Below are 22,873 nucleotides of genomic sequence, written 5' to 3' on the forward strand. Positions count from 1 at the left end.
TATATATATATATATATAGTACATTTAACATCACTAATTGTCTCCGTCATCGTAGCGCTGTTATGACGTTTTCAAAGGTTCACATTTCCAGCGAGTTCTAGATCGTTCTGCGATCGACCGCTGCACGCGCCAATCACGTAAAGGTTGTGAGGATGACACACCAATCAGTGACGCATGGAGGCGGGTCTTAAATGCATCAGGATCCTTTGGTGATGTTTACGGTCGCCTGGGAGTAGGAGAATCCACTCTGATCATCGTTGTCCTCGGGATTACGCCGGATGAGTTGGCTATAAACAACCCGAATTACATAACAGCGCGTAATTGCACCTGTAGTTAGGGGACGTGTTGATTTCCAGAGGAGTACAAAATTTCTCTTTATTCGAATAGAATTGTGTAATACTCTTTTCTTCATAAGGTGACAAGTGCAAAAGGATAAGTTTCTCAGCAGGGTAAAAAAGAGATTTCATCATGTCAGTGGTCGGCATTGACGTGGGTTTCCTAAACTGCTACATCGCCGTAGCCAGGAGCGGTGGCATTGAGACCATCGCCAACGAATACAGTGACAGATGCACGCCGTGAGTATAAACCTAATGAAATAAATACAGGAATAAAAGACAGGCGTCATCGCGGGGAAAAGCGGTCCCGTTGCGAGTTTATTACGCAATGCGTGCCTCTTGTGTGACGCTTTGACGAGCGATGCTGGTGCTAACTGCAGTCAAGGATGCTGCTGGCTCTGGATGGGAGGAAGGCCTTTTCACCTAAGCAAAGGTCAAATTTACTCACAATTTCACAATCAAATTTTAAAAACTTGGGAGTAAAAGTGACATTATAATTTACATCATCGTGTTGCGTTGTGTGCTTCTGTTAAAATGTGCACGAAAACATCTAGAAAGCAACTTGCCCTCTATTTGTTAACGTGGTGTGTTACTTCCTACATGCTGTCAAACAAGAGTGGGAAACCTACAACTATAATACTGAAATGGCACTACAAAGGAAGAAAGTTGTACAGCCCTACAGTCAGGCACAAAATGTTTGCTGCGGAGGCAGTATGTCATCTGGATGGACTTGGGCTTTGGAACTGGAGGGTGACAGTTTGAGTCCCATTGTGACCGAATGTGAAATGGCAACTAGTTTTTGGATAAATTCTAGCCTCTTTCTTGACAACTGTCGATGTACCTTTGAGCCATTACATAGCTCACGAGGTGCAGCCCTGCATGCACGCTCTCATCTCGGATGCATAAAAATTTTGCATAAAAATAGCAAAACGAGGCAATGCGGTAACCACGTGGTGAGCATGTCTCGCTCACAAGTTTGAGGTCTGGGTTTGAATCACCGTTTTCCTGTGTAGTTTGCATGGGTTTTCTCCAGCTTTAACCCACATTCCAAAAACATGCATGCATGTTAGGATTCATTAAAGTTGTAAATGGTTGTGCCCTGTGAATTGGCTAGCGACCAGTTCAAGGAGTATCCCGCCAAAGTCAGCTGCGACAGGCAGTCTAAAGCTCACCCCCTCCTTCTCTAAATATCTTAATCCTGTAAAGGATAATGATGACAGATGGCTGAAAATGAACGGAGGTTTTTGAAGGTGAACAAACCCGCCTGCATATGTGTCGTCAGACCACCTTGTGAAAAGTCCATAATTGAAAAGTGACTTTCTGCTCTCACTCAGACAGTCAAATTATATTTTCTCTCTGGTAGTCACATATCTTGTCTTGATTATTTCTCCGTAGTTTACTTTATCTGCTGATGCATTTGTCTCTCCTCATCTTCATCAAGGGCTTGTGTGTCTTTTGCCGCCAAAAACCGCATCATTGGAAATGCAGCCAAGAGTCAAGTAAGGACACTCCAATACTGTCCACTTGTTGAAAGTGACTCTCAATTGAAATGACTTAAATGTGCACATGATGCTTTTTTCACCCCTCCAGATGATAACAAACTTCAAAAATACAGTCCATGGCTTCAAAAGGTTCCATGGCAGAGCATTCGATGACTCCTTTGTGCAAGCAGAAAAAAACAAACTACCTTACAGTTTGCATAAACTACCTGATGAAACCACTGGGCTGAAGGTGAATTGTCTACAAAATTTAATTCTGATTGTTTTTTTTTTCGGGAGGGGGGGGGGGGGGAATTTTCATCCATCATTTTATATATCTATCTCAGCCTGTGTACTAAACATTTGTCCCTGACTAGCATGACAGTGTTACTGTTACCACCAATTTTAAAAGGGTGCGTTCATTCTTCCAAGGAGGATTCATTAAAGAAAATAAAAATAAAAAAGCAGTCCACATCTCTTGCAATGGCCTCAAAAACAATCACTTTGTCCGTTCTTCCCAGAATGTGATTTAAAGAAATCCCAATTCCTTTGTGTATGCAGGGTCAGAAGCTACAATGTCACACCTACTTTCAAAAGAAATTCCTGATTGAGAAAGCAACACATAACCTCTTAGATTAATGGCAAACTGTGTTTTCCAGGTGCGCTATTTGGATGAGGACAAGGTGTTCACCGTGCAGCAGATCACAGGCATGCTGCTCAGCAAGCTGAAGGAGACGTCAGAGGGCGCCCTGAAGAAGCCCGTGGTGGACTGCGTGGTGTCTGTGCGCGATGAAAACGTTTCTGCTGATTTTACTGCCGAGCCTTCCCAAACTCAACCGTGAACGTTTGCGCTCTGTATTCCACAGGTGCCGTGCTTTTTTACTGATGCTGAGCGACGCTCCGTGTTGGAGGCTACGCAAATAGCAGGGCTCAACTGTTTACGGCTCATAAATGACACCACTGCAGGTCAGTAGAATTCTAAGATAAGTCCGCTACCTTCCTGCTCAAGGTTACGTTGTTCGGCTGTGCGGCCATTAATGTGAACGGAAATCAAATTTGGATCCAGAGGAAACCGACGCTAGCAAAGGAGAACATGGAAACTCCACATAGAAAGGCCAGAGCAGATATAAAGTTGTCTGACTGATGCTCTGTGAATATTCTCATTCATTCTGTGAATCTGCGGCTAGGATTCAGTCATGTGACTCGGCCAAGGGAAAACAAGATTGTCTCAAATATGGAGGAGTGTCCCATCTCAGCGACGTAATTTAATAGCAAGTCCACGTCCCTCACCTGGAAATGATTCTGGGTTAGAAAATACCATTGTAATATGTGCCGAAAAATGGTCGCCGTGAAGAACAATTCCCCGACATTGCAATGTGACCCGCGATACAAATGAATTTGACAACCCTATTTTAAGGTTTCTTACCCATCTGAACCATTGTTGCTGCTAATTATGGATGCCACTGTAGGCTACAGTTTTGTAAGTATTCTATATGAATTGGAATGCAAACATGTTTGTAATATAATCATATCTAAAGGCAGGCACATGAGATTGGATAATTCTTCAGTATTTAAAAATGCATAAAGGTTCAAAACCAATTCCATTTCAATTTGACAGTGGCATTAGCCTATGGAATCTACAAACAGGACCTTCCCACTCCAGAGGAGAAACCTCGCAATGTTGTTTTTGTGGACATGGGACATTCATCTTACCAAGTTGCAATCACGTCTTTCAACAAAGGCAAACTCAAGGTCAGTCTCCTTCCAAATGTTTTTTTTTGTCTCCTCTCAGTTCTCACACTGAACCTTTTTCTCACTGAGCTCTGTCGGTGCCGTGCTTGGTCTCCAGGTCCTCGCCACAGCGTTTGACCCCAATCTGGGCGGGCGTAATTTTGACGAGGCCTTGGTGAATTATTTCTGCGAAGATTTCAAAGTGAAGTACAAGCTGCACGTGCGAGACAACCCCAGGGCTGTGCTCTGTCTGCATCAGGAATGCGAGAAGCTCAAGAAGCTCATGAGTGCCAACTCTTCAGACCTGCCTCTCAACATCGAGTGCTTCATGAATGACATTGACGTTTCCAGCAGGATGAACAGGTCCGAATAAAGACACGTGTGTGTATAGCATGGAACAAGATTTAGATTTTTGTTTTCCAACCCGCAGGGCCCATTTTGAAGAGTTGTGTGCACGGTATTTAATGCGGGTAGAGATGCCGCTGAAGGCCGCCCTCGAACATTCAAGTACGTCCCTATAATTTAATCCACTCGGGTATGTCGGGTAATGTAAAGTTAATTTGTTGTGTGGCAGAGCTGAGCCGGGACGACATCTACTCCGTGGAGATCGTGGGAGGAGCGACGAGAATGCCGGCCGTCAAAGACCGGATCGCCATGTTTTTTGGCAAAGACGTTAGCACCACGCTCAACGCTGACGAGGCTGTCGCCAGAGGCGCTGCTCTTCAGGTTCCCATTTTCTTTCTGTCTTTCCTTCTCTCTGGAATACATCCTGCTGTGTGTTAATGTTTTGATATTTGTCTCATTCTTTTGTAGTGTGCAATCTTGTCTCCGGCGTTTAAAGTGCGTGAATTCTCGATCACCGATGCTGTTCCCTTCCCGATTACTCTGCGCTGGAAATCAGCAACAGAAGATGGACTCGGGTCAGGGCACGTCACATCTTACAGTCCAGTCCAGGGGTGTCGGAACTCATTTCGTTCAGGGGCGACACAGTCTAATTTGATCTCAAGCGAACTGGACCGGTAAAATTGTCGGATAATTCAGATAAATAATGATGAGTTGGTGTCTTCGCTTTGTTTTAATACAAGTCCATTTAGAAAATCTATTGACAGTTATCACATACCAGTGATGGCATCTATTGGGGTGGAACGATTCATCCATTTAATTGATGTATCGATGTGTCTGCCCTGCCATACAATACATTGATCGGCGCTGGACTAGTTTACATTGATGCTGGCCACACATTTATAAGTTAATGATCGATTGAATCGATATCATGAACGAAATCATTTTTTCCCCAGCAATAAACCTGACGAATCAACAGAGGTGGCTGCCATGCAAGGTAGTGGGACAGACCAAAGAGGTGTTGCTGCTTAATTTATTCTAAAATTTGATCATAAATCTCCTCATGCTCAAAGAATTACTTATTATTGCGTACGCACGTTTTGCGCACAAATGGATGTGCACGCGTTGTTATTGAAAGAGGTCGCTTGAGAGCGCGCACAGAACTGCCTCTTGCTGCCACACAACATGTAGACCGGCTGATATTTTTGACAAAGAATATTTAAGCCCTGGGCAAAACTCTTTATTTGTACATGCAGTTGTTCTTTATGAGAACAATTGCAGCATCAGGTTATTGTTAAAATATACAAGTTATATCCTTGAATTGTTTTTTTGTTCCACAAAAGAGAACGTTGACTAGTATTCAGATACAACATATGAAGCACTTTTAGCAAAATGGTTTGTTTACATTGATGTTTTAATGCATGCCGGAGTCCTTCTATATGTCACACCAAGTTCAATTTCCGGTTGTCTGACTATCATCGCACTTCTCATATTTGCCACGACAGTATTGGTCTTCAACTCAAATGTCCAAATTCTAACTGTCATTCCCTTTTCTTTTTTGTTTTAGAGAGTGTGAGGTGTTCAGTAAGAACCATGCTGCTCCTTTTTCCAAAGTCATCACCTTCCATAAGAAAGAGCCTTTTGACCTTGAAGCCTTTTACAGCTGCCCTCACGAGCTTCCTTATCCAGATTGTAGGATAGGTAAGGTTTTATTCTCTGCTTCATGTCCATCCGTGAAGATCACACTGAAGGATAATGAACCAGTCAGTCCTGAAACTTTGAGTTTTGAGGCTCTCGATTTAATGATCAGAATCTGTTTTTCCCTCTTCTGTTGCCAGGGTGCTTTTCAGTCCAGAATGTGGTGCCCCAGCCAGATGGAGAAAGCTCCAAAGTGAAGGTCAAGGTGCGCTTTAATGTCCATGGCATCTTCAGTGTGTCCAGTGCGTCTTTGATTGAGAACCAGAAAGGAGAGGTGGAGGACATGCAGATCGACGCAGAGCCGCTTGTGCAAAATGAAGGCAGGGCAGAGGAGCAGGTAGAGGGATTTGAATTTCAGATTTTAACACAGCTACCAAATGTGATTTATCAGGCATCGACAATATTTTTCATTTCAATGTCAATGATATTTGTCAGACCAAAATGCAGGTCGACCAGGAAGTCCAAAGCCAGGGCGAGCAGCCAAATGAAGACAACACTTGCACCACTAAGGTCAGTGGGACAGATCACCATGTCCTGTGTTTTCCTTTCCTCATGATAAACACAACCATGCCGATAAAGTCCCTCAATTCTACTCTTGATTAAATATTCCCAGCGATTAAGAAACGGATCAATTCTTCCTTTAAGAAAACAAACAAAAAAACACAATTACCTTATTTTTCATGCACCTTTGTACACACCCTTTATATTTTTAGTTCTATTTTGGTATATCATGATTAATATAGCTCTTATAGAAGGAGACCAAAACAAAAAGAAAGCATCAAACGGATTGACAAACCCCCCCCCCCCCTTGTATAAAAATGACATTTGCTTCTTGATGTCGAAATGAGCGGCCCGGTGGGCGACTGGTCAGCACGTCGGCCTCACAGTGCAGAATTGCAGGGTTTGATTCCGGCTCCGGCCTTCCTGTTTGGAGCTTGCATGTTCCCCCCCTTGCCTGCGTGGGTTTTCTCTGGGTACTCTGGTTTTCTTCCACATTCCAAAAACATGCATGGCAGGTTAATGGTGCACTCTAAATTCTCCCAAGGTGTGACTGTGAGCGCAGATGGTTGTTTGTCTCAGTTTGCCCTGCGATTGGCTGGCAACCAGTTCAGGGTGTTCCCCAGCCTCCTGCCCGAATTCAGCTGGGATGTGCTCCAGCGCGCCCCGCGATCCTCGTGAGGATAAGCGGATCAGAAAATGGATAGATGGATGTCGTAATGAGTCTGATAGGATATATTGTCACGAGAGCAGCTAAGTGTGTTTTGTGGTGCAGGGGGGTACTGGTGGTGCAGGGGACAAGCAGGACCCAGCAGCAGTAGCAGTGAGCAAGGCCAAAGTGAAGGTGAAGAGCGCCGACCTGCCCATTGTGGCCAAAAATATCAGACAGCTTGACAGCGAGGTGCTCTGCAACTTTATCCAGTTTGAGGTGAGTCTCTCAAACGGTCATTTTAATGATCAATCCAGATATCGTCAGCCTCGCAACATTTGGCCACTTAAGTATTCTTGATCGCTCCTGGTTTCAGTTATTTATGAGACATTGAGGGACATTTCACTGTGAATTTACTTGAATGTCAAATCAGCGTCATAAAAGTCAAGGTAAAGCGAGAAGCTGATTTTATAAAGTGTAATTACTGTGCGTACTTTAGTATTCGTATGTTGCCTTTTAGAAACGCGGCCTAGTGAGTGACACCAGGAGCTGGTGTTGGGCTGTGGTGCAGTGCATGTAAGCGTCTTGGCGTGAGACATCAGCTCCTTGAGAGTGATCTCATATTGTGTGTTTGACCCGTTTAATAAGTAGCCGAGAGTGAGGCTTTTCTTGCCCACAAGCAAGGCATTAAAGTACTTTAGTTGCTCAAATTATTATTATTATTTTTTACTTCACTCAAGCAATGACATATTTGTAGCTTGCATCACAAATCAAATCAACCTTTCAACTCTTTCCTTGAAAAACTGTAATCTTTTTTTTTTTCTGGGTCACAGCGTCAAATGATCGTGCAAGACAAACAAGTGAAAGAGGCAAATGATGCTAAAAACGCTGTGGAAGAATACGTTTATGATCTCCGGAACAAACTGTGTGGTATCTATGGAAAGTATATCACGGAGGAAGTAAGTGATGTTTTTATTTTATTGTGTTGCATATGTGGAAGAATCAGCATATGGATGTTGATTTTTAACATTTGTGATGAATAGGACAGCAACCGGTTGACATTGCTCCTGGAGGACACTGAAAACTGGCTGTATGAGGAAGGGGAGGACCAATCCAAAGACATCTATGTGGAAAAGCTGGATGCACTCAAGGTTTGTTTTCTATCACTTTGCATTCGACATACAATCGGAATTTGATCGTGTGTACTGAAGAGTATATGCATGCTTAGAGTCTGGGTCAGCCTATTCAAGACCGGCACAGAGAGCACGAGGACCGGCCAAAGGCTTTTGAGGAGCTTGGCAAGAGGCTACAATTCTACATGAAGTTTGTGGACTCTTACAAACAGAAGGTGAGCATTTCTTCAAACGGACGATTCACTGCATTTACTATCTCAATGTGAAAGTGCCGTGTGGCAAAATAGGTTGTTCCTGTGGAATATCTCATGTTAGTCATGAACCCTTTCATGCACCCTGTAACCTGATCACATGATAAGCTGTCCACCGTAGTAACCGCTGTCTCTGAAAGATATTTTAATTTGTTTGCAACAGTTTTATGTCTTTTATAGTTGGGAGCTCATATTTTGTCAGGGTATTCGTAATTTTTAGCTAGAATGTAAATAACCTAGCGCGTCAACCTCACAATGCAGCTCTGGCCTCCCGGTGGAGAGTTCTCCCCGGGCCTGTGTGGGTTTTCTCCGGGTACTCCGGTTTCCCCCCACATCCCAAAAACATGCAGGGCAGGCTCATTGAATACACAAAATTGTCCCGAGGTGTGAGTGTGAGTGCGGATGGTTCTTCGTGTCTGTGTGCCCTGCGATTGGCTGGCAACCGGTTCAGGGTGTCGCTTACTGCCCGAAGACAGCTGGGATGGGCTCCAGCACGCCCCCGTGACCCTTGTGAGGATAAAGCGGATCAGAAATTGGACGGATGGATGTCAATAACCTAAAACGTGCATTCCAGGATGATGAATGTGATTGCAAATTCTCTACAGGATGAGCGTTATCTCCATGTGGCTGCAGAGGATGTCAACACAGTGGAGAAATGCTTGACTGACAGCATGGTGTGGATGAACAGCAAGATTAATGCGCAGAGTAAACTGGCCGTCACTCAAGATCCTGTTGTCAAAGTAACAGATATCATTTCCAAAATCCAGGTATGCCATGTTGCCCCCCAATTATGAGTCTTGCTATATGTGCTCGGACTTCAACGCACTCAAAACTTGTGACACCCATGCAGGAGCTGCAGGATGTGTGTGCTGCAGTGATCAACAGGTCCAAGCCCACAGTGGAAGAGACGCAGGAGGTGATTGAACATCACAGCGGCGCTCCTAATAACGGCCCGACCGCTAAGGAAGGCCAAGATGGGGCTGGCGACGCCAAGGGAAACCAACACACAAAACATTCGGCAAAGGAAATGGAAGTAGACTAAGAAGATTGTCTGATCTCTATGCCTCCATCTCCATGACGACCATCAGCGACCATGTAGACAGTAAGGATAGCGTTACAGTAACTGGGACCACTTCTCAATCCTCACCAACCACACAGGTGGATTTAGTGGCTTTGCTCATTTCCATTTTGTCAGTTTGCACTCTTCTGTCCATCCTCATGTGTGACTGTGGTGTGCACCTGCTCTCAAACGCTTTTGACTATTAAAAGAGACCCAATAGATTGAAATGTTTCAACATTCCCTTAAAGGAAGCATTTGCCTTCTGTGTCATCTATTCGTAACGTGTGAACCCCCCTCCTCCAGAGACCCAGAGAACTACAGTAGACAACAGCTTTTACCAAACTGTTAGTTTGTATGCAGTAGTACTAATTCTATGGTATATATTTGTATGTAATACATTTGGGACATGAAATCTATTTTAATATTTAATACAAGCCATCATATTTAAGGTATATAAGGACAGATTCCCAATGGCTAACCTCGAGTCTCTGTTGGAGATGATGGGATTTCCCTATTTCCATGTTGATTTTCATGCAAGTTTCCATTTAGGATTTTAGTTGGAAAATAAACACATTCAGCTGTAAAAACAAGAGTCATCTGGTGTGCATATTCTTAGCAAATGAGATGAAATACCTAGTGTTTACCAGGTGTAATATAAGGAAGGATGTTATAAAGAAAATACAAGCTGTTGCTGACATTTATGGCATTTATTATTATTATGGCAAACTGTATGGAATATTCCAAAGTGTTGAGTCTGCTAAATATCTCAACCATTTTCTCCTAAGAAAAAGTTATGAGGTGGAATGTCAAACTCAAGGCCTATGTGCCAGGTCTGGGCCTCCTAGTCATCTCACGTGGTGTGCAAAGGCTTGCAGGGGCGATTATATAATATGCTGGGGCAATTATTGGAGTTCCCATGTCGAACACATTGTGGAAGGGACAAGAAGTGTAACATGCTTAAACCACATGAATAACCAACACAACGCAGTTCAGAAAAAAAGTGGTGTGACACTAATGCATTGTCCGGTGGAATTTAATCTTATGGCCTCATCAAGTGGACACAAAGCAGAACAAATGCCATCATAAATATTTATTTTTACTGGCAAAATAATTCATACTGTTCAAACGATTATTGTTTGTGTTTCCTAAAATACCACAAACCTTTCCTAAAAAGATTTAAGATGGCGATGTTTCATATGTGCTCCATTTTATACGAAACAATATGTTTTGCATTATGTTCCAAAACAACATTTTTGGCATAACGATATATGCCATTTCTCTTTGACCGAAGCTCAACATTTAAATAACGTTTATCAGAGTTGACGGTTTCGTCAACAGTTTTCTAAAAAATATTTTATGCTTTTTATTTCAAAAAGGTAGGAATTATATTGTTTGAAAATTACAAAACAGTGAAAATGATTTAGCCTGACTGGATGCAAAATTACCGCATCCTATTTCGCTGTGTCGCTTGGGGGTGTGGTCACTGGTGCGTCTGAATGACGAAGCCTGACGTAAGCACGCAGACTAAAGGGCGCATATTTTCAAAAATTGAGGTGATGGCAACGTTTTGGAAGGGAATACAACAACAACCAGCGTTTGCCCTCTGAGAACCGCTTGGACGGATATCGATGAACGGATTACTTCTGCACATTTTCTACATGCATCGACAACGACGAAAGAACTCACGATGAGTGTTTCAATCGGCGAGAGAATTGAGGTGAGTGTTCACGCTAGCCGACTGGCTATAGCTAGCAGGGGCATTCGGTAACCGAAATGCTTATGTTGTTCCTTGTTGCTTACGGTGTCAAAAAGACTCATACTAACATCACATTTGTGCTAACACGTATATTCCGACTATTAGGTTTGACTTGGAGCCAATTATTATTCGCAGAGTTTCAACATCCACCACCAAAAATGCTTGCCTCTTCCAATCCAAAATGATTTTGGAAACGGAACTACTGCAGTGTTGTTCACTATCATTGTGTCGCTGTTTGGTTGTAAACCTAACGTAACGTAAAATCGGGTTGCATTCTAATTCCAATTAGTGTGTTGGGTTTTTTATTTTTATTTTTTGCTGTGCGTTTTTTTCTCTATTTGATACGCTATGCACAGAAAACTAGTCATGAATTTTACTTTTGCTATTTCTTCTGACCGTACTTAAACCTATTTTATTATTGTCAGTGTTTGAACATACAAATACACTCTTAGTTATTATATGAAATTTGTGTGTTTTATTGTTTGTTATTGTTGTTAAATGATACAACTATTTATCTTTTATGCCTAATATATCCACGAATTGGCTGTCCAAAGAGGCTACCGATTACACTCTTAGTTATTTGTGAAATTACTCTACGTATTCACTTACTTATACATATATTAAATTATAACCATTTTATGAGTGTATTTTGAAATTGGTTGACCAAAATGTCTACCATTGATGCTACTATTATTTGTACATCCCGAATATAGAATTTTGGCGTGTAATGTAAAAAAAAAAGTTTCTTTATAGATGGGTCAAAAATAATTGTTTATTTTATAAAATAATTGTTATGATGGCTTTTATTATTCTATGCTTTGTTGTTGTCTGAGTGTGTTGACACTGCGCCTGCTGCTTGGAGACGGCTCCAAGTGGCTTGGTTCGCGGGAAGCGCGCCGGGATAATTACAGGTTGTGGTTGGCCATCTGACGGACGTCAGGTGTTCTTGGCTTGTGCGGCCGTTAAGCGTTTGTCTCGGCGGACAACACTTGTTGGCGTCTGGGCTCGCCTCCCGTTCTTAACGGAAGCAGCATGTACCACAGCGTACTCAATTACTTCCGCAATCTCAACTGGAGTGAAGATGAAGAGGAGATATTGTGTTATACTCGGGAGCTCGCCATTGAGGTACCATGTTTGTGATCTACTCCGGATCAAAGTGCAATTTTTACTAAAGTGGAAGCTGTCTTGATTGACACTGTCAGAGAGGCGCCGGTATTTGTTTTACAGTGTTTATTATTTGTGCTCATTGGCCTTTATTGTCTGTGGTTGGGAGGGATCCCAAATCCCAGATTTGACCTTCCTGTGTGAAGTTTGAATGTTCCTCCCGCATCCCAAAAACATTCTGAATTACTCCCCTGGAGCCTGAACACGCCATGGAGAAGACATCTGCCAAGATGAACGATGCACAATAATAAACATCATGTTCAGTGAATACTTCTGTCGGTCTCAATAAGAGCTGTGAACAACAGATTGTACAAATGTATTTGGTTTTCCAAAATGGGCACCGGCTACCAGGTAAATATTATTGTGTTAGTAATATTCACACTATTGTTTTGTAAGATGTTTTATTGATAGTCTGTAGGGCTGTCACAATCCAATATTTTTACAATTATTCTGTTGTTTATTCCAGCAATTAATTGAATAATTGGATACAATTTTATTTTGCTTTAAGTGATGCTATTTGGTATTATTTAGTCATTTTAACGCAGAACTAAGCAATTCAAATTTTGATTCAGTTACTGGTTTGGCCATAGTTCCCAAAGTCAAGGCAGATGTCTACAAATGTCTTGTTTTGATCAACCAAAAAAATAATTGGTCTGCTTTCATGAAGGGCGACCGAAATCACAGACTGCCTCTAAATGACAGCTCAATGATCAAAATAGCTGTTGTTTAATTTGATAATTGATTAGTTGTAGAGATGGAACCTGGTTGACTGGTTAGCACATCCGCCTCTAAGTGCAGCGGTGCAGGGTTCGATCCCGGCTCCGGCCTTCCTGTGTGCCCTTTGCATGGGTTTTCTCCGGGTATTCCGGTTTCCTCCCACATTCTAAAAACATGCGTGGGATGTTAACGGAACACTCAAAATTGTTCTGAGGTGTGATTGTGAGTGTGATTGGTTGTAACCGGTGACCGGTTCAGGATGTCCCCCTGCCTACTGCCCGAAGACAGCTGGGATAGGCTCCAGCACCCCCCCCCCCTCCCCGTGACCCTTGTGAGGATAAAGTGGATTAGAGGATGGATGGATGGATGGATTACTTCTCGATGATTTGGTTCATTTTGACAGCTCTAATCAGCGGGCACACAATTTCATTGACTTTTGGCCATTGTCATTCATCATGATCATTGGATGTGCACGGTAACGCCCTTTTACCAATACACGCTGCATTTTAGTCATGTGGTTCTTGACGAGGGCCAGCACGGTAGTTGTGGTTTAGCATGTCTTCTTTTCAGTGCTGACGGGTTTGAATCTTTTCCCGCCTTTCAACCAAAGTCGGCTGTGATTGGCTCAAGTTCACTTGCTGCCTTAATGAGGATATGGAAAAAGTGTTGGATTTTTCTTGTGCTGAAATTGTTTGGCAAGGAGTTCTGAAGAAGCGCCCTTTTAAATAATTGCCTTTTTTTCCTCCCTCCTGTTTGTTTTTTATTCAGGATTTTAAAGTCCTCACCCTCCTCGGCAAAGGCTCCTTTGCCTGTGTTTACCGGGCAAAATCCATCAAGACAGGTCTGGAGGTTGCCATCAAAACGGTAAGCACGACCTGGCTAATGACAGGTAATTGGCGTTACCTGTCAGGAAAAGTGGAGCCTACAATAAGTCCCGCCCACACAGCTGTCATCAGTGACTGCTGAGGTACAATTAGGACATTCTGGCTCCCCGCGGGTGCTTCATTGTCTTTCCATGCGACAGATTGACTCCCGTAACACCTGTTCGGTAGCAACGACATCAACATCATCTTCGGTCTCCCATTTCAGATCGACAAGAAAATGATGCACAAAGCTGGGATGGTCCAGCGTGTGAAAAACGAGGTCGAGATTCACTGCCGCTTAAAGCACCCTTCGATACTCGAGGTAAACACAGAGGAGCCCCCCTCCCCCTCCCACACACACACACACACACACACACACACACACACACACACACACACACACACACACACACACACACACACACACACACAACACACAATGCTTTTGTTAGTGTCGCCATGGTTACATCACACAAACTGCCCTCTGGGGTGCTTAATGCTCAGTCAATATTGTCTTCTTTTCAACAGTTGACTTTTTTTCTTTCAAAGACTTCCTTATGATGATTATGTTTTTGACCGGCAGGCATTCTCAGTGTTGCGTCACGAAACAAAATAAATAAATAAATAAAAATAGCAATGGTGTCAAAGAAGCATTTTCAAAATCTTTCGAGCTTACATGATTTTATGTTTGCAGTCGAGGTCCAATCCCTCTCTTTTCAGTTTTCATTTCATGTGCTCACTTTTTCCTGTGCTCAATCATTTTAGCTCAATTGCACTTGCTATCTGTTTCTCAGCTGTACAATTACTTTGAAGACAATAACTACGTGTACCTGGTGTTGGAGATGTGCCATAACGGGGAGATGGGCCGCTACCTGAAAGAGCGCAAGGTGCCCTTTTCTGAGGAGGAAGGTCAGAAGTTTTCATTTTACATCATGCATCCATATTTGGATATGTGGGATCCTTGGTTCACAACAGGACCTGGGATACGCATTGATTGCTGTGAACAGTTTGCGCAGCGGTGTGAGAATAAGCAGGGCAAATGGTGCATGTTTGGAAGGTTCCGAATGCTGTTGTTGATTGCTGTTATATATTTGGTGTTTCAAGATTAAGTGTAGACAACTGCTTGACATCCAAAGGCCCGTGTTTTAGCCATTTTAGCAATGCAACGTTCTTGCTGCGTCTGAAACTAACGATAACAAATACTTCCTGGACTATTGCGCATGTGTAAACCAGTGTGGTGGTTGCTGTTGTGGTTTCCGAATGAAGCGGTTGAGGTCACTGTTGGATTAGACTTTGTTGTAGTTATTCTCATCGCGAGGCAAGAGGAGAGAAAACGATTTCGTATAACGCAACAGGGTTTTTTTTTTCGTTGTATGGGGGGCAGGAAAGTGGGAATGGTGTTAATGCATGAAGATTTTTTCACACTAAGGGGTACTTCTGCCCATGTAGGTTTCATTGTAGAGGAGTTTCACTGTACTTCAAATGTGTCTTATATGCTTGTCTACAGCGAAACACTTCATGCATCAAATCGTGAAAGGGATGCTCTACTTGCACACGCACGGCATCTTGCATCGGGATCTCACCTTGCCCAACCTGCTGCTCACCAGCAACATGAACATTAAGATCGCAGACTTCGGCCTGGCCACCCAGCTCAAGCTCCCCAACGAGAAACACTTCACCATGTGCGGGACACCCAACTACATCTCCCCCGAGGTGGCCACCCGCAGCGCTCACGGCCTGGAGTCGGACGTCTGGTCCCTGGGCTGCATGTTCTTCGCCTTTCTGATGGGCCGCCCCCCGTTTGACACGGACACGGTCAAGCACACGCTCTCCAAGGTGGTACTGGGGGATTACGAGATGCCCGACCACATTTCTCCACAGGCCAAGGATCTAATCCGTCAGCTGCTGCAAAGGGATCCCGCCCATCGGCCCAGCCTGTCCGCCGTGCTGGACCATCCTTTTATGACCCGGAGCCAGGCAGGCAGGACCAAGGAGCTGGGCCCGGGTGACGACATCTCCATGGACAGCGGGATCGCCACCACCTTCACCGGCTGCGCCTCTTCCACGTCGGGCAGCGGCGGCAGCCGCCTCCAGAGGAGGACGAGGCACGTCGTTGGCTTGGCCCTGCCCAACCGCATGGCGGCCGTGCCCAGTCACCCGCTCCAGCCCAGTCGGGCCTGTTTTGAGGACAGAGACCAGTGGCGGCGGCAGCAGCAGCCGCCGGACAGGTTTTACCACGAAGGCAGGGGCAGGCCGCCTCACGGGGGAGGGAGTGACCAGCCCCACTACCTACGTCGAGCTCACTCCTCCGATCGCTTCGGCTCCTCCGGACCACTCCAAGGGCCCGATCAAGCCGAGCAAGGTCGGTGTCACTCAGAAGAATCGCTGACAGTTATTGGAAGAGCACCCTTCCCCTCATCCTCGACTCCTCATCCATTCTCGGAACATGGGCAGTTTCCTTCACCTCCTGTCAAGCAGTCTGCAAAGTAAGCTCTTGCTTTCGATGAGTTCTTATTGACTCGAAGCACTCGGGTTTCTTTTTTCATTCGACTCCTTTTGTTTTCTAGCTCGGAGTACTTGTTCTCCACTCAGACGGCACATCCACCAAACCTTCAATATCAAGACATGGAGGGAGTCACGAACTGGCTCAACAATGATGGTAATCTCTTGTTCTTGTTTTAAACGTAGTACCAACTGGAAGGATGGATAGATATCGAGATGCGTGGATGCGCCCCCACCCCCTTTTTTTTCTCTTTAACCTTTTGCAGTAAGTTGAATGTTAGTGCTGATGCTGCCTCTCATCGTGCGCTTCTGTTCGGAGAATTGCAGCCACAGTGAAAAGAGAGAGAAATATAGATGAAAAGAGATCAGAATAAAATCGATGTGGAAAAAGGTACTGACTTTACCAAAAAAGAAAAAAAAGTCACACCAAAACACTGTAAACTATCATATCGGTACCATTGGCCTAATCGCAACATTGCCAACGTAATTTTTGAATATTTTGAGAAAAACAAGCAAAAATTCAGGAAATTCTGCAATCAAGGCGAGTTTGACCTGGATGACTGAGAATCTAAGCAAACATAAAGAAAAAAAAAGACACAATTTTCAGCAAACACTTATATTCTATTTCTATTTGAAAATGCGACAGTAATTCCACGATTAGGTTGACTCTCTGAACAATTCTGACAAAGCGTTCTCATATTATGGCCATAGAAAGCTGCAATTTTAACCCTTTCATGCACTAATAATGCTAACCCGATAAGCTGTCCATTGCAGTAACCACTGTCTCTGAAAGGGTTAAAACAACAAATAAATCATATTGGAAGTAAAATCGTAACGTCAAATAGAATTAGAATGAAGTTGTTGTTTATGACCAAATGTCAGAGAATGATACTAATTTCACCTGAATGAAGTCCTATAATATTAAAAGCTTTAATATTACATGAATGAACATGTCATTTTGCCAGACTCGTAAACGAATAACGATGTGTCAGCCACCCTGACGACCACAAGCGTGGCGAAATCAACCAATTAATTATCATTGCTCCATTACACTTTGGAAAAAAATTGTTTTTGGGAATGAAGTCATAATAACGGGCACGAAACAAATTTTGACATTTTTGATACGTCACACTATACTCAGTGCGGTTTGTGTGTTCTGAACTTCACGTTAGCCCGCTAATGTTTTGCTTCCATTGCCCTTTTGCTAGCGGCATAATCTGAGCTCCGCTCACCTTAAGCTGCAGCATGACAGAAGGTATCGAAAAACAATCGCTTGAAATACTCCAAACACGGATGAAAGCCGCGGCTCAAGTAGATCCTGACAAATATTGTCTTTTTCTCTTCTCAGGATGTGGTCCGAGGCCCCTCGACAGAAGCGCTCACAGCAGCGGCGGCAGTTTCCACAGCGACAGAGGACACGGCTCTTGGACGGAAAAGCCCGTAGACCGGTCCGCCGACCCCCATCGTGGCCTGCATTGCCCCCACCCCTCCGGCTTGGACGTGTACCAGAGAGAGAATATACCTGGACCCCACCTCCAGCCTCCTCATTGCTCGCCGTCCTTCTCCTCCTCCTCCTCCTCACAGCAGCCCTCAGCCAAAGCCGCCGTTGACAAGGAGAAGAAGACGCTGAGAGATCTCGTCCCGCCTCTGTGCGCCTCCAGGCTGAAGCCCATCAGACAGAAAACCAAAAACACTGTTGTAAGTGCTTTCTGACATCTCGGCGCCAGATTTAGCTGAGTTGACTTATTGAGAGGAAGCGTGTCTTCTTCACAGGTGAGCATCTTGGATACGGGCGAGGTGTGCATGGAGCTCTTAAAGTGCCAAAATGGACAAGAGAGGGTCAAGGAAGTCCTTCGGATTTCCTCTGATGGTTCAATGGTGAGCCCTTCAGATCACACGCAAAATTCTTTTGATGATCGAGGCGGTTTTCCCTGGCACAAACATTGCACGGCACAAAGTTAAACAAAAAAACCTCCCAAGACATGTCAATCACTCACCGGTGTCTTGTGTTATTTCTTGCAGGTGACGATCTACCAGCCCAATGGTGGCAAAGGCTTTCCTGTGCTGGACTGCCCGCCTGCGCCCCCTGAAGATATCCTCATTTGCAGCTATGATGATCTTCCAGGTGAGAAACCTACTCTCAGCGCACATTAACCACCACCTCATTGTGATTTTAAACTCAATCCCATCCATTGTTTTGCGTCAGAAAAATACTGGAAGAAGTACCAGTATGCCTCCAAGTTTGTGCAGCTGGTCAAGTCCAAGACCCCCAAAGTGACCCTTTACACCAAGTATGCAAAGGTCATGTTGATGGAGAACTCCCCCAACGCTGACCTGGAGGTCTGCTTCTATGACGGTGAGGCATCCGCGCTCCAATCTGGCTTACTTAGACTGTCTGATGGCATTTTAATGTGCCCTCATGTGCAACATTATTGTGTGTGATTGCGCATTCAGAATCGTATCTCACTAAATATTACAAATAACATTTGGGAAAAAAAATGCGCATCACAGGGGCAAAGAGCCACAAGACGTCAGAGCTGTTGCGAGTCGTGGAGAAGAGCGGCAAGTCGTACACGGTGAAGGGCGAGGTGGGCCTGAGCGGCCTGAGCGCCGAGAGCCGCATGTACGCCGAGCTGTCGGACGAGGGCCACCGCGTGTGTCTGTCGCTGGAGGCCGCCATCGAGGTGGAGGAGCGAAGCACACAGAAAGGGCCCTTCTTCCCCATCATCATTGGAAGGTAAACTTTGGAGACTAGTTCATGTCACGGACCGATGCGTGATCGATCGTTTTATGAGTGTGTGTAGACGCATACGCAGGGATATATGCACGCGGATGCGCATATGCTCATACAAATATACACACGCATACATATAATCATTTTTAGGAGGCCCGTCATCCCCGACTCTCCAATCTTGACATCGCCTCCCTCGCAGCCTGCTCCTCCTGATCATGTTTCGCCTCCTCAGCCTCCAAAAATCACTCCTCCGGTGAGTCTCCGGTAGCATTTCTATCCAATCGCGTTTTATCCTGAACAACCGTATCTCAAAAGATAAAACACTGTTTGAGCAGATGATCTCCTACGACGGCTCTGATTTCAACTCGCCCAGCCTGAGTAAAAAAAGCTCCCCCGCGTGTCAGGAAGACCTGCAGAACACTGGCAAAGTGGTCAAGTCCATTTTTGTGCCCAACGTGGGCTGGGCCTCGCAGGTAATTGACGCCCCGAGCCGTTAGAATGGACTATGCGTCAGAGCCGGTCATCCAGATGCTCCGTGTTGTCGCCTCAGCTAACGAGTGGCGAAGTGTGGGTGCAGTTCAACGATGGCTCTCAGCTGGTGGTCCAGGCCGGAGTTTCCTGGATCTTGTACACCTCTCCTGAGGGATGCGTCACCAGGTGATAAACGGCATTTTCTCTATTTCACCACCAACTAAAATCGTGAACCACCGCTCTTGGCGGAGATGATCAAACAGGCAGCATTGTAAAGCAAAAATGTTGATTGATTACAAAAAAAAAATTGTAATCAATTTATCTCATCATATCATTTTTATGGTTGATTTAGTCTACGTGAAAACAAACCAAAAAAAAACACCATCACAATAAGTAATTGGTTATTTTGAATTAAATTAATTATAAGAATAACTTGTTATTTTATGTATATATTTTAAAATAAGGTCCATTTAGGGTCTGGCCCATCTGTCTGATATCTCGATGAAACAAAACCAAATGTGGTGTGCTGAAATCTCACAAGCTTGCACGTCGGTTTGAATTCTAAACAGTACCACTTTTGGGGCATCCCACTTTGGAGGTCCCCACTGCACAGTACCTCTGTGACAGTGTCTCTCAAACTGAGCATTATTGATTACCTCTGCCAAGGAGGTTGTTTCTTTCCCATTTTAGTGGAGTAGAAACTTCACAACTGGTTTCCTCAAACGTTTGAGGGGTGGGCCAAGGACTCATCTATGTTATGTAACTGACATCAACTAACATGAACTTTGATTGAGATGCACGTGTACTTAGACTGCAGTATGTGCTAAATACACACAAACAAAGTAAAACTACTTAACCGCATGTGTGTGTTGATTCTAGGTACAAGGAGAACGATAAACTTCCTGAGCATGTCAAGGAGAAGCTGCATTGCCTCTCCACCATCCTCGGCCTGTTGGCCAAACCGGCAGCTCGTCATCCACAAGCACATTAGCGTTTACTTCTTCACCTCCTTGTAAATATCTATGTGTTTATGTATGTTAGATGGCTTTCTTCTTCCCCCCTTTTTTATTTTTACCTGTACAGAGGAATATGCAAAATATTTAATTTTTATGAAGTGATTCTTTTGTAAAGCAGCGTTGTGTTGCAGCTGTCTACTAGCAGTACAATGAAATGTGGCATTCATCAAGCGGGGAGCCAATAAATGTCTGTAGGCTTGTTTTACGATAGCCGCCCTTCCCTTTGCACCTCTGAGCTGGACATTTCGAAGTTATTTTAAGATTCAAACACTAATATTAACACCATTCGGAGCGACTCAGAAACACAAACCCAAGAGAAATTTCCACTCGTTTATTTCATCTGTGAGTCGGCTGATTTAAAAAAAAAAAAAGGTGGTAGATTCCTTTTCATGACAATGCATACCAAACAACGCACTGTAAGGAAGCAAGCTTAGGCGTATATACACGTACTGTACACGACACCCAAGGAGTAAACATTTTCAAGGTGGAAAGCAGAATTGATGATCAGAATGACACTGGGGGACACGTGACCAAAGGTAAAATTCACCATTTAAAAAAAATAATTTTTGGGGGTGATGTACAAGTGTGACAGAAAACAAAACGTATGCTTCCTCTAAGCCTGCCCCCCCCCACACCTTTAAATGAAGGTTAAGTGATTTAAGTGGAAACGTGTCTGAATGCTGGTGAGATGTGAGTTTACGGGAGAGGTGGGCGCCCTTTTCCCCCCCATCCAAAGGGTCATATGACATCCATCCATTTTCTATACCGCTTATCACTTATTCTCAGCTGCAGACTTGACCTCGGGTCAATGCTAATCTACAGGATGAGGAAAAGATGAGATGTCAGGAGACAGATTTAGAGGAAGACAGATCAGGATTTCGGCCACTTTGCACATATCTCTCCCTTTTAACGCCACTTGTTCTCCAATTTTGTCTGACTTTTTTTTTCTATCCCTCAGGTAAATACATTTGTTCACATGCTGCCTTTCATAGAAAACATTTCCTCATAAAATTTCATTGAATACATGTCAAAAGAAAAAAAAACTACAATCAAATTGGAGTTTTAAAAAAATGGTCATGTTCCACGCTTCCTCCTCAAACTACAGCATTATATCTGACTGGATGGTTTCCCATTTAGCCGCGTGTTTGAAGAATTGTGTGTGGGAGTCCAATCAAGGAAATTGCCCCATTAACCAATGTTAGTTATGTGATAATCTCTTTTAAAGTGTTGACGGCACATTTGATCTAAAACAATCAGCGGAATAAATTATGCTCGGAAGGCAGTGAGCATTCAAGGAAACAAACAAAACAAAAAAAGAACTGATGCTATGAAGTGCTGTAAGGAATCTCACAATGGAATCCTGCAGGTGGAGTTCATTTTGTGGAAAACGAGCAAACAAAAGAGAAAAAAAATAAACGGAATGTCTTCCTGCGCTCACTTGGTCATATGGAGATTTCCTTCTCAGCTTTTCAAATCAAGTCTAAAATGTGATGGCACTAGGAAAGTCAACAGCTTATCTCTTGGTTCAAACGCACGCTCCCTCCCCTCACAGAGGAGTCAGTGGTGTTGAACACACACACACACAGGCATGCACACACACACGCGCGCGCGCGCACACACACACACACGGGATCATTGCACATCTAGTGGCACATCTTTCCCCCAGTCTGAAAATGCCGAGCCGGGCGTCACTGCAGCAAATACAAATGACTTCCCAAAAGGTTCAAATTACAGTACTGTTAAAAGTCTCATTGGACAAAAACAACATTACAAAAAATAAAGGCGAGAGAGAGAGGAAAAAAGCTTAACACTCAATCACCATCATTTTGAAAGCACTACACGGGAAAAGAATGTGATTAGATACCTGTAAATGATAATTTCCAATAATTATCATGATTTATTATTCATTGTTATTGTCACCGTTGTGATGTGTGTTTTTCCAGAGAGGGGTGGGGGTGGGGGCTCAGTCACTGGGAGGAGGCCTTGGTGGCTATAGAGGACACGCAGTGCTGCTGGAAGCTGGGCGACATGGGCGAGCTGCAGCCCAGCCGTTGGTGTCGCGCGCCCTTCAGTCCGGCGTCGCCCTCCACCATCCACGGGGGGCTGGCAGCGGTGCTCAGGCCTTTGGGCGATTCGCCGGCTGGGGTCGGCTCGGGTGTGCTGACGTGGCTCTGGAGCACGCTGCTGATGTGGTTGAGCAGGTCGCTGAAGAACTCGGGGACACCCTCGTAACCTGGTGACACGGGCGGAACATCAGTTGCAGGCACGGTGTGATGAAAGGGAGAGACTGACATCAGTGATGAGGACATCGTCCTGCCACGAATAGCAAAAATCCTCAACTTCAGGTTTATTATTGGCCAAAAATGCCACAAGATGATAGCAAAGCACTATTTCTCTCTAATTGAATTGTTTCTTGGTCACCAGATGCCACAAGATGGTGGCACGATGCGACTTTTAAGAGAAATTAAGTCCTAA

The 22,873-nt window shown here is 44.2% G+C and overlaps 3 protein-coding genes across 4 annotated transcripts in view; 2 read left to right on the top strand and 1 right to left on the bottom strand.

Annotated features, from left to right (window-relative positions):
- Positions 1 to 201: 201 nt before the first annotated feature.
- On the top strand, positions 202 to 9,765 carry hspa4l (heat shock protein 4 like). The gene is made up of 19 exons (XM_086127616.1): positions 202 to 575; positions 1,777 to 1,834; positions 1,926 to 2,066; positions 2,473 to 2,595; positions 2,680 to 2,779; positions 3,432 to 3,565; positions 3,663 to 3,907; positions 3,975 to 4,051; positions 4,119 to 4,270; positions 4,358 to 4,464; positions 5,454 to 5,587; positions 5,725 to 5,921; positions 6,020 to 6,094; positions 6,858 to 7,010; positions 7,565 to 7,690; positions 7,775 to 7,882; positions 7,960 to 8,079; positions 8,721 to 8,882; positions 8,966 to 9,765. The coding sequence occupies exons 1-19, from the start codon at positions 469 to 471 to the stop codon at positions 9,155 to 9,157; spliced, it is 2,511 nt and encodes an 836-aa protein (XP_085983742.1). The 5' UTR covers positions 202 to 468; the 3' UTR covers positions 9,158 to 9,765.
- Positions 9,766 to 10,754: 989 nt separating this feature from the next.
- plk4 (polo-like kinase 4 (Drosophila)) lies at positions 10,755 to 20,603 on the top strand. The gene is made up of 15 exons (XM_086126914.1): positions 10,755 to 10,892; positions 13,581 to 13,676; positions 13,902 to 13,997; positions 14,470 to 14,584; positions 15,183 to 16,161; positions 16,243 to 16,334; positions 17,526 to 17,875; positions 17,951 to 18,055; positions 18,200 to 18,302; positions 18,384 to 18,533; positions 18,689 to 18,914; positions 19,062 to 19,164; positions 19,247 to 19,384; positions 19,462 to 19,568; positions 20,262 to 20,603. The coding sequence occupies exons 1-15, from the start codon at positions 10,863 to 10,865 to the stop codon at positions 20,371 to 20,373; spliced, it is 2,802 nt and encodes a 933-aa protein (XP_085983040.1). The 5' UTR covers positions 10,755 to 10,862; the 3' UTR covers positions 20,374 to 20,603.
- A 111-nt stretch (positions 20,604 to 20,714) lies between these two features.
- The window catches only part of LOC147196297 (inositol-tetrakisphosphate 1-kinase-like), a 30,481-nt gene continuing 28,322 nt past the window's right edge, over positions 20,715 to 22,873 (bottom strand). For both annotated transcript variants that reach the window (XM_086126916.1, XM_086126915.1), the window contains one exon: positions 20,715 to 22,631. In XM_086126916.1, the coding sequence (XP_085983042.1) occupies positions 22,366 to 22,631 (266 nt within the window). In that variant the 3' untranslated portion in view covers positions 20,715 to 22,365. The remainder of the gene's footprint in view (positions 22,632 to 22,873) is intronic.

Source organism: Hippocampus guttulatus, chromosome 13, assembly GCF_054856545.1.
Source record: "Hippocampus guttulatus isolate MCC_2025c chromosome 13, RoL_Hgut_1.0, whole genome shotgun sequence".
NCBI lineage: Eukaryota > Metazoa > Chordata > Actinopteri > Syngnathiformes > Syngnathidae > Hippocampus > Hippocampus guttulatus.